The sequence below is a fragment of the Engystomops pustulosus genome, chromosome 8, assembly GCF_040894005.1.
Source record: "Engystomops pustulosus chromosome 8, aEngPut4.maternal, whole genome shotgun sequence".
Lineage (NCBI taxonomy): Eukaryota > Metazoa > Chordata > Amphibia > Anura > Leptodactylidae > Engystomops > Engystomops pustulosus.
This window is the reverse complement of record NC_092418.1, coordinates 97,122,557-97,140,229: the sequence shown is the minus strand read 5'-3', so window position 1 is coordinate 97,140,229 and position 17,673 is coordinate 97,122,557. Positions and strand designations below refer to the sequence as shown.

General features: G+C 44.2%; 1 protein-coding gene across 1 annotated transcript in view; it reads left to right on the top strand.

Moving 5' to 3' along the window:
- Positions 1 to 17,166, top strand: part of PSMD14 (proteasome 26S subunit, non-ATPase 14) — a 49,505-nt gene extending 32,339 nt beyond the window's left edge. The window contains exons 7-11 of the mRNA XM_072121887.1: positions 8,476 to 8,583; positions 11,892 to 11,966; positions 12,915 to 13,040; positions 15,491 to 15,553; positions 16,543 to 17,166. Of these exons, the coding sequence (XP_071977988.1) occupies positions 8,476 to 8,583; positions 11,892 to 11,966; positions 12,915 to 13,040; positions 15,491 to 15,553; positions 16,543 to 16,641 (471 nt within the window). The 3' untranslated portion in view covers positions 16,642 to 17,166. The remainder of the gene's footprint in view (positions 1 to 8,475; positions 8,584 to 11,891; positions 11,967 to 12,914; positions 13,041 to 15,490; positions 15,554 to 16,542) is intronic.
- The last annotated feature ends 507 nt before the right edge of the window (positions 17,167 to 17,673 follow it).

Here is a 17,673-nt window from a genome sequence, read left to right as displayed (position 1 = left end):
GCAGGGCTGATAGGTGAGAAGTTACCTCCGCTCTACAGAAAGAGAGGAAGCTCCGCTATTTTTAGCCCTTGTTGTCCCGTTACTTTCAGGCTCCTTTTCACTTAATCTTTTTGCCCATAACTTTTTTTTTTTACAGAATTTTCAGACTTGGGCAGTGCATTGTTATTGCAATGAAACTTTGCTTCAGTTACAAGATATTCTTACCGGTTAAGGACTCGTGCACACGACCGTATGCATTTTGCGGACTCGTTTTTGTGCACAAAAACACAGCCTGGATCCTGGGTAACCCACCTCAAAAAACGGCCCATATATGGTGGACAACTCTTTATCTAGGCCTTTTTTTTTTTTGTTTTGTTTTTATATTCCCATCGATTTCAATGGAGAGACTGGACTGCAAAAAATGTAGAATAATCGGGCACCAGAATTGTGTTTCTAGTGCCGGGGTTCAGGAGATATAGGAGTTTAAAGTGTGTCCCCCTCCGGCCTGTCAGCAGAATGTAGAAGCTGCAGGAAAGACTTTCACGTTGCAGAAGTACATGCACCCTCTACATCTTCTGAATCTGGGAAAGCGTGATGGAATAATGCTGCACATAGTTATAACACAGATTTTCACAAGCCCATATAGATGTAAAGTGTTAAAAAAAAAAATGCGGAGATAAGTGATTATGCCACAGAATTTCTGCACAAAAGTCCTTATGGGAAAATGTGCAAGATACGCTATGTGTGCAGTAGGCCTTAGGCCTCATGCATGTGACTATGTGCTCGCCCGGACAGAGCTAGAGTAGCACAGAGCTGTATATAGAAGGGGGAGCACTCCTCCCCTCTCCATAAAAAGCGGTGCAGACATGGCTAGGTCACGGTTCTGTAAGACACTGCTCACCGCCCAAGGACCAGGTACCATAGACGTCTACAGTGGTCATGTACATGAGGCCCAGGGCATGTTCACAGTAAGGTCCACCCGTTTTTACACTGGATTTTGAGGAGTCTGTTTCGTAGACCAATCCAAAAACAAGTCATGGCTGAGTCATTTTCTGCTAGTTCTGCACACAGTTAAGGCTGGGTTCAAGCCTCGTTTTTTTTGCTCTACGTTGCTATCCGCCCAACGTGTCCGTACGACATAGGGCACAGACATATCCCACTGTATACAGTGGGATACGTCACCCAGTGACTCCTCCTTCCCTTGAATGCAGAGAGGAGTGAACAACGGCAGCAGCTAGCGATTGGCTGCTTCCGATTGTTAAGGGCGTTTCCCCTTGTGATGTCATCGTCCTCCCTCCGGCTGGACGGACATCGCCAGTGTCCTCCCTCCGGCTGAGCGACATTGCATCATTGGATGTCGCTCGGCCGTTGGCTGCTGTTTCCTCCGCTGAGCATATTATGGATTTTTTACAGAATAAGTTGTATACTAAACAGACAGAGGCAACAACTATGCCGCCATCTGCCAGGATATGGGTCTGCTCAGGGTATATTAATAAACGAAGGGTGAACCCAGCCTTGCCCTCAAATAATGGGCCTTACCCACGCGTGGCCACTCACAGCAGCTGTGTGTGTGTTTCCGTGGTTGAAAGTGCGCCAAAACGGGACAGGAAGCCATTTTTCTTCTTTACCTCCCATTTGAAATAATTTGAGGGCAGATTCTAGGTGCACATTTATGGTCCCTTGGCGGCTTAAAAGAACCGGATGGGTCCGAGTTTGGTCTGACTCTCCGGCCCTTGTTCTTGGGTCATGGATCTGCATGTGGCATCTTTAATGTTAGAACAGGTATCGTGACATTGTAATGTAATAAATCTAGAAAAATATACAAACGCTCAGTAGATCACAAAACGATCGGAGGTTAGAATTTCGAGATGTTGTTATTGCATATTTTCAACATTTTTCCAAATTTTTTTTATTTATTTTTTTTAAAGAAATCGTTTAGTGTTTGTAATATTTTATTATGGTGATGAGGATCATTATTATATCTATTTTACCTCTGCAATAATGAGATGGGAAAACAACATTTGTGCATGCACAGGCTCCTCGGGCGCCCCTTCTTATGCCCACAGGGGCATTTTCTTCCTCGTGTAATTAACACCTATTTTGTCCACAACTCATTAAAGCTCTGGACACGAGTCGATTTTTATTTTTGCTGTAAAGAAGGATCGGGCTTCTTACTGTGCAAAGAAAGCAATTATAACCTTCCCCCCCCCCCCCCCCCCCCCATTGCTGCAGAGCGGGAGATGTGCATGTTCTCCTATACATTCAGGAGGTATAAATAATACTCCACCATTTTTGCTTCTAATTTTACACAGCAGGTTGTTTGGTTGCACTGGTTCCTTGCAGGCTGTTGCTATAGCGATTATAGCGATGCCATATTTACTTGAACTTCCAAAAAAAACTGCTGTTTGTGAAAACAATCTGCTTGTGGATATGCTAATGATCAGCGGATACATATGGAAATATTGATGAATGCATGCGAATACCTGAATAGGTGCGATCGTTGCCGTCCGCGTCGTGTTGGCGAGCGGCACAATTATCACTTAGAAAATAGCCAAAGGCGGCTTTTTTTTTTTTTTTTTTTTTTTTTTTATATATATAAATGAAAAAAATAAATAAATAAAAAATCTAAAGGACAGACTGCTGAAAGAAAGGCTTTAAAGGCATTTTGGGGTATTTCCAATTTTTTTGGTTTAAGGTCCCCCCTCCTCCCCTCTGGTCAAGAGTGGTGCCTTCCATCAGTGCCGGCCTTCGTTGGTATACGGGAGCTCAGCTGTGACCTCAAGTTGGCAGTGCCCACCCACAACGGTGTAGCGGTTGCCCAATGTCAACGTGACCGCAACGCCGAGCAGCCATCCTGGATCGGAGAAAGTAGAAGCTTTCCAATTTTTACACCATACGGGCTAATACCGAAGCCTGACTGCATCTTTGAGATAAAAATTGTTGGTTGAAGAACTGTGGATTTGCCATGCACCTGTTAGAGGGCTTGTCCAGTGACAACAAATTAGGCCCCAGTTTGTTGTTGGCTAACTTTGACCGTGAATGGAGTGGCTGTTCAAATTCTTTGGGGGGGGTTCATGATCCGTGGGTGTCCCATCACAGATGAGCACGTCAGTGGTTGTTACAGGACAACCCCTTTAAGTCTTTCTGTTCTGCTGTATTTTAAGGGCGACTCCTAGATCTCCATAAAAAGCATGTCACCGTAATCCTGTTAGTGTCTAATGCCTTTATCTGTTGCAGTTTAAGACCCTTTAGAGAAACTTTACGCTTCCCTTTTGTTCTCTTAATTCTGCAACAATTTCTAGCATAAAAGTTTTAACTCTAGCATTTTAAAATGTAGGTAACGCCCACTTTCCTTAAAGCCACACCCCCTTTTCAAACTACTTTGAAACGCAGGAGAGCAGATCCTATTAGAGGGTGCGCACGCCAGTATGTCAGTGTGCTTGATTTACAGTCCTTCATCCTGGCGGTAGTTGTCCTTTAAAGGACTTTTACTGTGTACTAGAGTACACTGACTAGAGTACACAGTGAAAGTCCTTTAAAGGACAACTACCGCCAGGATGAAGGACTGTAAATCAAGCACACTGACATACTGGCGTGCGCTCCCTCTGGTAGGATCTGCTCTTCTTTTATCTTACTATGCCCTGATGTTTTTTTTTTTTTTAAAGGCTTTAAAAAATATGCAAATGCGCCTTAGGGGCTCCTGGCTCCATTAACATCTATGGAGCCTGGAGCTCCTTAGGCTCATTTGGATAATATGAAAAGCTTTTTTTTGTAAAAACCAAGGAATAAGGAGGTAAAAAAAGAGTGGATCCTATCAGAGGGGGCGAACACCAGTATGTCAGCGTGCTTGGTTTACAAGCCTTCATCCTGGTGGTAGATGTACTTAAATCCACATTTATAGATCGTGATAAGTGTCCATTTTTGACCCCAGACCCCATGTTGTACATATATACTTTCTAGTGTTTGGCGAATTGTCTAAGGCGACAAATTCTAAACCGGCAGCAGAGTTAATATTATTTTTGAATTATTTAAAATTAGCAATTCACTCATTACCGCCGAAGACTTTTAATGTCCAGATGTTTCTAGAAAGTTCTGCCTGTTATTTCTTCCCCGCGTTATTTCTGTACTAGAGTTAAGCTCTGTGTCAGAGATGGTGACATATGGGACTAATATCATGAGCTCCGTCTAAATTTAAATTGTGCACCCGAGCTCTGATGCCGCGCAGTCTGTCAAGTTTTCTCTGTGTTTTTGTAGTTTGATCTTAAAGCGAAGTGACTGCAGTACCGCACATGGTAAGGGCAAGGAGCGGCTTCTTCATAGTTGAGGGGGTGAAGCTTTGATGGGTAAATAAGTATGGAAGTTCCGCAATGACCCTACAATTCCTGTGCAGTAATTCTTCCCCCGATCACTAGAACGGGAATCTTGAGCCCGTTCCCTTATACAACTGAAATGAGGAGGAGTTTTAATGGAGTGGGCACCACCACTCTGCTCAAAGTCCATGAGATTGGTGGAGACGGACTGGTGCGCCGCTCGGCTCTTTTTTTTCATTGACACCATGGACATTGGAAGGTGTTGCAGTGCCCATGTGCGACCACTAACTCCATTTAAGCTCCTCCTCACCATGGACATTCAGTAAGGTGGTACAGAAGGCTTAGGACTCCCATCAGTTCAGTGCTAGGGTCTCCAGTGATCATACATTTAGGGTAAGTGCTCACTGTGGGGCAACTCCTTTATTAATCTTATTAATCTAATAGACTTGTCCTTATACGGACTCCCAGGGGGGCGAAAGAGGTAACTACCAGAGGTTGAACCATAAAGCTGCAGATAATGTTAGATGTGTTAGTAGCAGCAGGACTGTGTAAAAGCATTACTATTCCAGGATTGTAGCAGGAGCACGGGTGTGTGAGATCTCTTCACTAGAGATTAGCACACCCAAACTTTAGGTTTGGCGACCTCCATGCAGCAGCTCTGTAAGTCGGATATGTTACTTGATGGGCTGTATCTCTACGCCACTAATAACTATACATGGCTGTGATTGGCCAGGTGGACGTCTTGTGGACACACCTGACCAATCACAGCCTTGCCTGGTAGCTGGGATCGTAAACCTGCCTGAAGGGCTTCTCTTCAGCTCATCAAGCAAGATGTTTGGGTTACGCAGAGCTGCCACATGGAAGACGGTGAGCCTAAAGTTCGGGTTTGCTTCTCTCTACTCTTTACCCAACTGCTGCACAGCTTCTCCCCCCTGCTCTGACTAAGAGCAGCAGCAAGCGTTAGCAGAGGGGAGGAGCTGGGGAGTTTAAAGTGTTGGAATGTTCACCCAGTGTTACATTCCAGGATTGTAGCTGGAATTTAAATGCATTATTCACAGATCTGTTGTGACCTACCATATACATAAGGGTATGGATACACATCAATATGGGGCCAATGCCTGACATGGTCTGTGGCTTTTTTTTTTTTTTTTTTTTTTGAAGAGGATAGTAGTCAGGTCTAGATCAGTCTCTATAATCCGTACCTTGGAGAATAGTCTGATTAACTAAATAGGAATTGATTGACCTGGACAGAAGGTTAAATGTGAACCAGGGCCAAGTGGTTTGTGATTTCTTGCTTTCTTTTTACTAATTTAGTAAAATCATTGAAAAGAAGAATGTGAATTGTAACTCATCCCTTCCCCCCCCCCCCGCAATGGTTTCATTCCAAGTAGATAAAAAATAAGAACAAATCCAAAAATTGTACATAAGGTTTTCAAATCTGTGGGAGACCAATCAAGTGTAGAAGGATGACAAGAAAGCGGAGTCCAGAAGCCAAGGAAGCACAGACTGCTCTGGCACACGCCGGAGTCTCCAGCGTCCTCATCCTATGCCGGGATTTCATTGTGATAATGAAGGGACGTTTATCACCACCCAGGAGGGTAATAATAGGAGACAACCATGTGTAAAGGCAAAGGAGGGGGACACTGAGGCACACAAGGACATAACTACTACAACTATCATCCCACATGTGATGGCAGCTCTGCTGGATCCATGTTTGGATGGAGCATTGCAGGTTCTGATGTTGTATCCATTGCCTTGAATAAGTTCTTTTTGAGGTTCTGCTCCGTGGAACAGCGTGGTCTGAAGTGCAGTTAATAGGTCCTGCCACTGGTGTGAAGCGGAAGCGACTTCAATTTCAAAATTTAGATGCTTTGCTAGATCAGTGTTCTGCAACTTTAAAGGTGAATGAAAAACATGGCTGCTTTCTTCCTAGAGCTACCAGCATGGGAACATGTACAATATCCCGCTACACACAGCAGATCCTTGTGTCATTGTCTCATGGGTCGATGGCAGTAGAAAGGGACCGTCCAAGAAGGAATAGGAACTGCTCCAAAATTTGTAGAAACCGTGTGGTGTGTTTGTGTCCATTTAAATACATAAAGTGGAAATAAACGAGAACTAGCACATGGCCTAAAATACATTGAGGGAAATGTAACAATGGCTCTACACCAGAATACAGGAGCATTTTGCACTTAAAATGTTGTGCGCCACATTTATTGAGGGCTTTAGACAACTTTTATACAGTTTTCTGACTTTTTTTTTTCTGACGTACAATGAAGGGGAGTGTTCTTGGTTAAAAAGTGGGTGTGGCCCAACACCAAATTGTCCATGTGCCAACAAATTCAATACTGTAGCGCAGTAGACCAAGTTATAGGAGGTGCAAATCACCAGTCGCCATTAATTATCCAGCATACAACATGGGGATTAATCTGGCGCAGTTCCAGGACTTCTCTGCATAGGATAGGAGCTAACTTGCTGATTGGTGGGGGTCTCAGCGATAGGACCCCTACAGATCAAGGGAATGGCGCACCTTTGTGTGCCGGCTGCTATATTCATCTTCAGCTGAGCACCGTACTTGGTAATCTCTGTCAGTGCCATAGAGATGAATGGTGCAGTCAGAATATGCACGACCGGCTACTCTCCATCTCTTGATACAACTTACCTCGATGTGTGATCCGTGGAGGTTTTGTCACTCAGACCCTGACAATCAGCAAGCTCCTACCCTGTGAATAGGGACTAACTTGTTTGTCACTGGAGAACCCCTTTACATCTCCTCTATTGTGTGCATATAGCCTTTTAGGCGCCACAACTGACCATGGTATTGCTGCTCAGCCGTATAGAAATTAATGGGGGGGGGGGCTTAGGCTGGGTTCATACGAGCGGATTCAGTGTATTGCATCCCCCCCTAGCCCCGCCGAGTCGGATACAGCGCTCAGGAGGGAGGACCAGGGGATGTCACTGTCCATATTAGGACAGTGACAACATTGGGAGTACACTTCCCGTGTTCAGGAGGGAGAAGGGGTCAAATGTCTGTGCCATATGTTGTAAGGACATGTTGGAATCTCCCTGACCGTGTCCTTACAACGTCCTGCAAATAACGTGATGTGAACCAAGCCTTAGTAGTAGTAATACCATTTATTTACCCATGGTCAGGAGAGGAGCTGAAATGCTTCACGTTTTGGTCACTCAATGGACCTTCATCAGACTCTGCTGCTGTACATTGTTAAAATAAGGTGCAGTCTCTGGCATGGACTGAACACAAGAGGGAGACCCAATTTCTATTGGGGCGGAGGGGCATTACATTATGTTTTGGTTTGTTTTTCACAATTGCATTCAGAACCTGTGTGTATATTTCCATTATATGTTGGTAAACCATCAGACTGAAGCGCTGTGCATCTTTTCTTCAGCTTATAGACGGATAGGGAGCACATGTGCCGTATGCCGGTGATTGGAGAGGTCCTACTGATCACTTGTCACCACTTTTCTCTAATTTTTCATATATTAACAAAGTAGTCAGGATGAAGTAACTTTGTGACCTTCCCGCCATGTTTGTGGCTCGTGTAGTCATCATAACCTTGCACTTGCGGCGTCCATCCTACACATACGGGCTGCATCGGTATTTGGGGAATAGCCGACAAAACCAGATTGTCAGCAGGTTGACGTGGACGGCCTGAACTTCTGAGAGCCATCTGATTTGGAGAATTGTTCCTAGCTGGCTATAATTTTGTTGTCATTTCACATATCTTCCTCCAGTAATTGATGTGACAGGGCTGGGCCTCCACGTGGTCCCTTAGCTTGTGCTCACTTTCACGTCTTAGCCGCTCCCTGACATTGAAGATAAGACGTCCTTAGGTCCTTAGGCGTCGGGTCTACGGAAAGCATCAACCGACAATCCATAAATCCCCTTAAACCTCGGTCCATCCGTCATCTATGGCGATTTGTTTCCCTATAAGAAGGGTAAAATATACAATAACTAATGTTATTTATTCCTTCCCGAACGCCAGCAACGTCCTGATGGTTCCCCCGGCAGGGGGCGGTTTTATTAATATTATAATTAAATGAGTATCGGGAACGTGGCCAAAACTTATATGAGCGGATCGCGCGCTGACCCGTGATGTTCAGTTCTCGTGTCCAACAAGGGATTGACGTGACAGGTTTTTTATTTTTCCTCTTTTTTCTTTTACAGGTTGTTATTGACGCCTTCAGATTAATCAATGCCAACATGATGGTTCTGGGACACGAACCGAGGCAGACCACCTCCAATCTTGGCCACTTAAACAAGCCGTCTATACAGGTAGGTCAGCGAGAAGAAAGCAGCCGCGCTCTGGACTACATTGTGTCCTTATGAGATGTATGAAACGTGTCCCCATCAGTGTTCTTTAAATAGATAATTGCCAATAATTTTAATATATTCCGTGTTATTACTATGTACTGGGAATATTGATTGGATATGATATTGTCACCCAAACCTTACTCAATATGTAATGCATGGGGATCCCAAAAGATCTGTCCGCATCTAAAAGCAAAATGTTCATGCAGTCCTATTGTTTGTCTGAAAGTTATAGAGCAGGAGAAGCTTAACGGGAAGATGAGGATGTGAGCAATCTCTGTATTCGCTTTTATTACAACAAAGTTGTGTGTGAATGTATGTGTATATATGATACGTGATCTGCTCCTCCTGCTCTATGATATTCTGCCTGCAGATAGGACACTATGTACAATCTGCTCAGCTTCTCCTGCTCTATAACATGCTGCCTGCAGATAGGACACTATGTACAATCTGCTCAGCTTCTCCTGCTCTATAACATGCTGCCTGCAGATAGGACACTATGTACAATCTGCTCAGCTTCTCCTGCTCTATAACATGCTGCCTGCAGATAGGACACTATGTACAATCTGCTCAGCTTCTCCTGCTCTATAACATGCTGCTTGCAGATAGGACTCTACGTAGAATGTGCTCAGCTCCTCCTGCTGTGTAATAAGCTGCCTGCAGGCAGGACATTGTTCACACTGTTCCTCCTGCTCTATAACAGTCTAAGAATGCATCTATATTGGGAGAAATAGTTTGCCTTACTACTGCCTGCAGAATAACCCTTTGTAGAGGTTGTACTGCTGCGACCAGAAAATGCAACGCATGCTCATCTTGCTGCGTCCTTCAGCAGTATGGGAGTGTCAGAAATTGATGAGCACAGCCCCTGGTTATCTCCTATACTCGTTTTGACGGAATTGAGGGATATAGCTGAGTGCTGTGCTCTGCAACTTTCGACACTCATACTATTGGATGTAAAGTCAGGACTTCTATTAATGAGGAAGAAATCCCCATTCTCCGGATTGCTGGAGAACAGGTGGGGGTCCCTGCAGTCCGGACCCTCAGCTTGTTATACCATATCATATTGATAATGAGTCCAAACTTAGCACAGCCCCTTTAAACCAAACATTACATTTCAGATCTTTGGGATCCTGTAATGGATTCAGGTCTCCGAACTTCCAGGTATCATCTTCTGATGCACAAGAAAGGTCTATAAAGCGCAGACGTGACGAGCTTTGTAGAAGGGGAACAAATTACGCAAATTACTTATTGAGATCCTTTATTATAATAATCAACATTTTAGAATTTTTAGTCCAACGTTGCATGTTAAAAGTGGAACTTTTCCACCTCATAAATTACCATAATGTTATGAATTTGCCTCCGTAATTACCATATTTCATAGGTTTCCACCATTAAAACATTAGATGTATCATAAAAGTCGATAAAAAATAAGTGGCTAGTCATCCTCCCCGCTGGCCGGTAACGATTATTGCCCCCCCCCCCCCGGGGGGGCAGCTGTAACCCTATAGCTGTGTTGTTGTAGGTGGAGGCCATCGTCTGGGGATTGGGGGTTTACCAGTTATTATTTAGGTCTCGCTACGGCCATTCAAGCTCTTAACACCTGTTTTGGAAGAGGTTTTTAATAGTTTTTATTGCTTTCTATTGTGTTTTTTTTTTTTACACCTCATTTAGATGAAATTACATCTTTTACTTTGATAGTTCAGTGACTCCAAGTTTAGATGTAAAGCAAAAAAAACAAACAAAACCTGTCCTAATGAGAAGAGAAATTGTGATTTACGTTGGAGGCCGGACAAGTCAGAACTTGCTGGTTTCTAGAGAATACGATACACCGGACCCTTCAGCCAACGTATAATGACCTCCAGCGTAAACACTCGGCTCCTTCATTATCTCTTACAGGGGTTAAGGACATTGAGCGCTTCGGAGAAGAATAATAAAAACCCCCTGGGCTGCCCCTCGGGTTGTACTAATTGAGGATAACGAGCGGCTGCTTTTCGCCATGTTAAATAATTAGTCGCGTTTCCTCGTTCTCTGTAATTAAGCTGTAAAAGGTCTGGCTACAAGTTGTTCCCGTTCAGGTTTTGCGTCCAGCGATCTGTTTACTGCGGATCGGTGTCGAGGAAGCAAATGCCCAGAACTTATTTAACTAAATTGATTGTTATTGGTTAGTTCTTTATTAGTAACAATATTTCTTTACGATGAGACGGAAATACGTTCTAGTTTTAGAAGAGTCTGTAATTATTTGTAATGTTCTGATAGACTCAACAGTCCTGGTCATCTACAGATCGTCATCCAGTGTTGGGAATGAGGCGAATTGTATGGGGGATGCATGAGCGATTGATCAGCTCCGTACAGGGAACCTTTCGCAAGGTTTTACCCAATAAGACTACTACCCCCTCGTCAGGTTGGGAGGAATTGTCCTTTCTAGAATTCTCTTTTATGTGAAATCTTAGTTGTTTACCTACCGGTATTTAAAAAAAGTCTCCTCCAAGGTTAGGCAAATATGACTCTTTTTCACAAGAGATGAGTCAAGCTTTTAGTAGTTGCTGGGGTAGTGTCACTTCAGAAGTCCCTACCTTCTGTTCTATAGCACCTAGATACATGCTGCTGGTGTCATATTAAAGATAAGAATCCACAGGCTTATGGCTGTGTGAGCTACAGAACTGGAGACAGTTGGAAATGCAATCTGCAGATAAAGATCCAGTTCCCACTTTTTAACTGCCTGTATGTCCAGTTCTGAAGTTCACAGAACCATGAGCCCAAGATGGAATCGGAAAGATAAGATTCTTAGCACTAATATGACACCAGTAACCTGTTTCTAGGTGCTATAGAACAGAAGATAAGGGCTTCTGAAGTGACATCCCCCTTGCAACCACTAAACTTGACACATTTCATGTGAAAATGAGGTGAGAAGAGTCGTATTTCTTTGGTGGAGATTTTTTTTTTATAGGTAAACAGGTGAGATTTCACAGAAAAGAGGGAATTCTAAAAGTGACTTTCCCTACCTGAGGAGGCTTGTAGTTTAGTGTGGTAAAACCTGGTGACAGGTTCTCAACAACTCTTTCCACCCTTTAATCTGTGGCGCTCTCCAGCACCCAGTTTTATGTTTGTATGTTAATTAGGCTCTGCACCGTCAAGTGGGAGGTGCTAGACTGTCTGCTCCAATCCAGTAACCCCCCAACTTATAATAGAAAGCCCAAACGTATGGCGCCGATTTCTCGAGAATGACAAGAGATGAGACTTGTGTAACCTGATGTCTTTGTGTTTTCCCATAGGCGCTAATTCACGGACTGAACAGACATTACTACTCCATCACCATTAACTACAGGAAGAATGAACTGGAACAGAAGGTGAGGGTCTCCGCTGCATGTTACTTCTATCTTCTGATATTGCATCGAGTTGTATAAGTGACGGACAGGGAGTAGGTGGGATCCTACCTTTCCGCTTTGCTTCATGTTCTATTTTTTCAAAAAAGTGCAAAAGGGAAGTTTTTTTTTTTTTCTTGCATGAAGAAATACAACTTGCAGTATAAGATGCTGGGAACAACATAAATGATCATGTGGGTAATGGGGGAACTTACCGCTACCTGCTCAGGAGTCCCATTGCTGAACCCGATCACCAGAACAGAACCACCGTTCTCTGGATTGCGAAGGTTTCTGTTTTAGTGAGTGGATGTAGCAGTCACATGTCCTCGTTGGGATGATATTCCTGCAGCAAGTACAGGAACCTGGAACAGCAGGGGGGGGGGGGAGGGGGTAGAGATTGTTTATTAAAAATTTTAGAACAACAGAAATTGTTGTATGTATGTAGCGAGGATCTGCGGGAGACGGCTGACCATTAGGCTGCATTCACATTAACAACACGTGTCGGCGCACGCTGCTTACCCGCGCCGCTCTCCATAGAGATACGGGGCGCACGGCGCTGTAATACGGGGAATGATAGGACATGTCCCATCTTTTCCCCGGGTACCGTGCCGCACGTCTGCTGCACCGTACCGCTCCTGAACGGTTTTGTGCGCCCCTTGCCGTCCTATCGGGGACGTATATACATCCTCCAACAGTCGTGTGAATTTGTCCTTATACTTCACTGTTTTGTCGGTCCTTTATACAGTGATTAGGGATCCCTAAGGGATCAAAGCTGGTGACATTAAATGCTAGCAATAAGTATTTGGAGTGAGCTGTGTTACCTGCATGGAAGGCGCCCAGACTGTTTGTATAAAATATGTGCAAAAATTGCAAACTTTTGCTTTGTTCCTATCAGGTATTTTTAATTTTTCTGTGTTTCGTTCTCTATTCCAGATGCTGCTGAACTTACACAAGAAAAGCTGGATGGAAGGACTGACGCTCCAAGACTACAGCGAGCACTGTAAGCTCAACGAGACGGTGGTGAAGGAGATGTTAGAGCTCGCCAAGAACTATAACAAGGTAGCCACATGCGTTATGACTGGGGGGTTTACAGAAATATAGGAAGAGGCAGGACAGGGGCGGGGGATCGACAGGGCCTTGTTTGGAGCGTGCATAGCGGCAGTATATATACATGTAAAAGAGATGGTGGACCCTACATACTTCATCCTCTATTTATGGGGGAAATATCCGAAAGAATTGACCCTACACTGTATATATTACCATATAGGGCAGGCCCATCAAGCCTGGATCCGGACCACTACCAGCTGGGAGGACGACACAAGCACATGGTCCGAGTTCATGCTGCATGGGGCAGTGTTCATACAGGGTCGATTAGGACTTTTGGTCGATGGGGTTTTAGCCCGTAAGGGACACTAAACCACTGGTCCATAAGGATCTGTTGAGGGTTTAATGTCCCAAATCGACCTGTCAGGTTCCCTTTAACCATTTCTAACATGACAAAATATTTGGTGTCGGAGGCGAAGTATTCGCTGACAGAATCTCTTTAAGGGGCTGTACCTACTAGTTATCCTTTATCATATGGCTACCCACTGCAACCTCACAAATCGGACCTTCAATATTCCGGGAACAGAGGTCTTTGGTGTAGCAACAGGCAAGCATGGGACTGGCTTCTCCATTCAATAGTATAGAAACGTCGGCAAATGCTGAGCACAGCGCTCGGCTATCTCTAGCACTCACATACTCTGTGATTGGGAGCGTTAGGATGAGCATGCGTCCTGTTCTCACCCATTAGTGATACTAGAAACCCCGTTCTCCAGATAGCTGGGGTTTTGGTTCTCACATTAGACCAATCTTGTTACCCCCTCTCCTGTTAGGAGTAAGCTGAAGGGACCCATTGTAAATTTCCTGCCTTGGGCACCAGGTGATTTTTGTCCTGTCTTTTGGCGGAATCGCAGGAAACATTCACCCCTTCCGTCTGTCTTAATGTAGGGTCATGTGATTACAATGGCAGCTCATTACCGAATCCCATTTACATACATCAGACACACGTTGGAGCGGCCGTGCAGCGGGATGTGATTAGTCCCTGAGCCTGTAGCGTGTGTTGTCATTTCAATCTTTTTTCTCTTTTTTCCCCAATGTGGATGTGAGTGGGTGTCAGGCATGGAGTCGCTGCCTCCCCTGTAGCTTTATAAGACACCAAGGTGAAATCTCTCTTGTGGCTTCTCGCTCGCAGTCACAGCGTCAGACAGGAGGGGAACATCCAGTTGTCTTCTACGTCGTCAGACTTGATGGACGCACATTTCATTAATTGAGGCTCGTATGATATAAAGGAGGAACGCGGCGGTATTATTTCCCGGCTATAAATAGATATAAGGTTATAGAAAGTTTTATACAATGTAATCACAGAAGAATCTGCGCTGATATCTCCCTGATGTTCATCTTTGTATATTTGGACAATACCAAGTCTTATCCGTAAATCGGTGGAATGCAAAAGAGGGACAATTTGGACTTTATATACTAAGACTATTCTATCTGCTCAGTTATTCGGCACGTGTGGGTGATGTGTTCAATAACCTCATATCACATGTATGGAACCCTTGCGATTTGCACGGCAGATCCAACATGTCTGGACTTGACCTCGTGCAAAGCTCCATCCAATGTCTTAATAGGCAGCTGGATGCTGATTGTGCGGTATAATGGAAGTCAGGACACTTGGGCCTATGTCAAAATCCCAAACCTTTCGGAATGGGGAGCTGAGAGGCGGCTCCCATCCTCTATATAGATCCAGTGATGGCGGCAGCCGAGAACACCCAGTCATTGGGTGCCATGGCAATCACATCCCATTCCCAAATCTTACACTGAGAACATTGATATTCAAGGCTCAGCAACTCCTTACAAAGTTACAAATTTCAGATTAATTGGCTGTTTATAAATCGTAGAACTACAAGCCTGGTGTAAAGACAGGGAATGGAGTCTGTATCTGCAGCTTCCATTTCCAACAACGTCTTTAACCGTCTCTGGTTCTTTGCTCTACAAAACCAGATAGGATCTAAAACCCAATCGGAGTAATGAGATTCTTATCTATAATCTGACACCAAAGTAATGTTTTTAATAAACTATAGAGCCAAAGATAGCGGTGTCTGAAGTGACACTACTTCTGCTACCTCTAAACTTGACTCTTCTATCCCAGCCGCAAAATATGACTCTTCTCAACTCATTCTCGCATGAATTTTCTATTATATATAATCTAGGTAAATGGGTGAGATTTGTTATAAAAGAGGGAATCCTAGGAAGGACATTTTGTACCCAACCTGAGGGGGCTGGTAGTTTAACAGGGTACAATCTGGTTCCCTTTAAGCTTCTTCAGACCTCACCTGGAGAAGATTATTTTGTTTTACTCTTCAGCAAGGCCACAAATTTAGATTTTGTTAGAGAAATTGTAAATATCACTCATGATGCGTTGACATTAAACCCGGTCTGTCTTTAAGTAATTTTCTCCCTTTTTTAAGGCGGTGGAAGAGGAAGATAAGATGACACCAGAGCAGCTTGCCATTAAGAATGTGGGGAAGCAGGTAGGTAACGTGTGTGTATTACAACTGGACCAGTCTACAGCTGTGTGATGGTAGCACCGGGTCTGTGACATGCATAGCAGGGCCTGTTACACATGAATGTGTGCGACCCAGGTAAATCCCACAGGCTGCACACAGAGCAGAGGACGGGAGTCCCTTCATTATGTAGAAATATAATGCAGGGACATTCCCTCTGCCACCCGGGACCGTTACAGGCCTAATGAACTGAAACATAAAGTCAGTGCCATGTGGACTACTCATAGTTAGACTACTGAAGTGTGTGAGAGCAGAACAGTTCTAGTTGCTCATAGATGCCAACCAATCAGAGCTCGGCTTTCCTGTTATAACCTACAGAAGGAAAGTGCAAGCTGAGCTCTGATTGGTTGCCATGAGCATCTAAAACAGTTCTGCCCAGGTGGCAGCTCTATAGAGAGATGCTTCATCTCCTTCTAGTGTCACTAGTCCCATAGATGTCTGTGTCTATTTAAAGGGAATCTGTCAGCAGTTTTTACTATACAAAGCTGCAGATGGTGTTCAGTTTGACCAGACCAGTGTGTGCTGAAGTGGTGACAAAGTGAAATTATAATCCAGATCTTCAGCCCTGGAAGCCTGAAGAGCTTTCTCCTATCTGCACTGTGCTGCTCCACAGCCCATCCCCTCTAGTTGTTTCAGGATTTTGGTTGGATACTTACAGCCGCCACTCAGAGCAGAGGGGAGGGGCTTGAGAACAGTTCGTTCCAAAGAGCAGAAAGCTCTTCAGGCTGAAAGACCGGCCCAGAGCACTAGCAGAAACTGAAAACCTGGATTATAATTTGACTTTTTACAGTCCGACTGCTACTTACTGCACACACAAAGGTATAATGACACATTTCTCCAGGGACAATACCCAACACTGTCTGCAGCTTTGTATGGTCAAAACTGTTGACGGATTCCCTTTAAGGAGATAATGGCTCACATCGTGCTCTAATGGTCTCCTCTCCCTCTTATCACAGGATCCCAAACGCCACCTGGAAGAACACGTGGACGTCCTGATGACCTCAAACATCGTCCAGTGTTTAGCGGCCATGTTGGACACTGTCGTCTTTAAATAACAGATTGGATGGAGGAGTCTTTTATGTGTTTCTTAAGTGGTTTATGTGTGAATCTGCAGTCCTGAAGGGTTCATTTCAGAGGGTTTTTTCTATTTCTAGCAAATTCCTTTTTTTTTTTTTTGTTTTTCATATTATGAAATGAACCCAATTCCGGGCTAAATCCTATGTAAATAACGGGTTGTACGGACGCAAATCAGGAATGCATCTAAAGTCTCTGGCAGCGACGGGGTTAACGCTCCTTCTCTATCAGCTACAAACTAAGCTTCACTCAACTCAAAGACATCCAAGAACATGAAGGGCTACTCGGGAAGGGGACATCTGGCATGGAGGGTGACCTGGGAGCAGCACAGTAACACCTCCCGCCTCCCCGTATAATCACTTCTGTTCCTGGATGTCACCAACTTCACCGACTGCAAACTTCTCTACACATTCATCAGGGCAAATGGTATTAAGTCTGCGTTTAATATTTGTGAAATCCGCTCTGCGAGTGTCGCTACATAATAATAAAAAATACATTTACACCTTTCCAGTCCATTGTGTCTTTTTTGTGTGCATCACTGAGCTTAAAGGGGAACCTGTCACCAAGTTTTACACCCCCAATAAATTATCAGCCCCTCAGGTCGGGTATGAAATGTCCTTTCTGGAGTCCCCTCTTTTATGTGAAATCTCACCCGTTTACCTATAAAAGTTCTCCCTCAAATTCAGGCAAATATGACTCTTCTCATCCCATTTACACATGAGAAGTCAAGTTTAGTGGTTGCAGGGGTAGCATCACTTTAGAAGCCACTATTTTCTGTTCTATAGCACTTACAATCATGCTGCTGGTGTCATATTAAGGTTAAGACTCTTATCTTTCCAATTGCATCAGGCTTATGTCTTTGTGATATAGTTGGAAATGTGAGCTACAGCTAAAGATCCAGTTCCCACATATATTTTTAGTGCCAGTATGTCCCGTTCTGTAGCTCACAGAACCGTAAGCCGGATGGCATCTGAAAGATGAGATTCTTATGTTTAAAATTGCAAAAAAAGGGC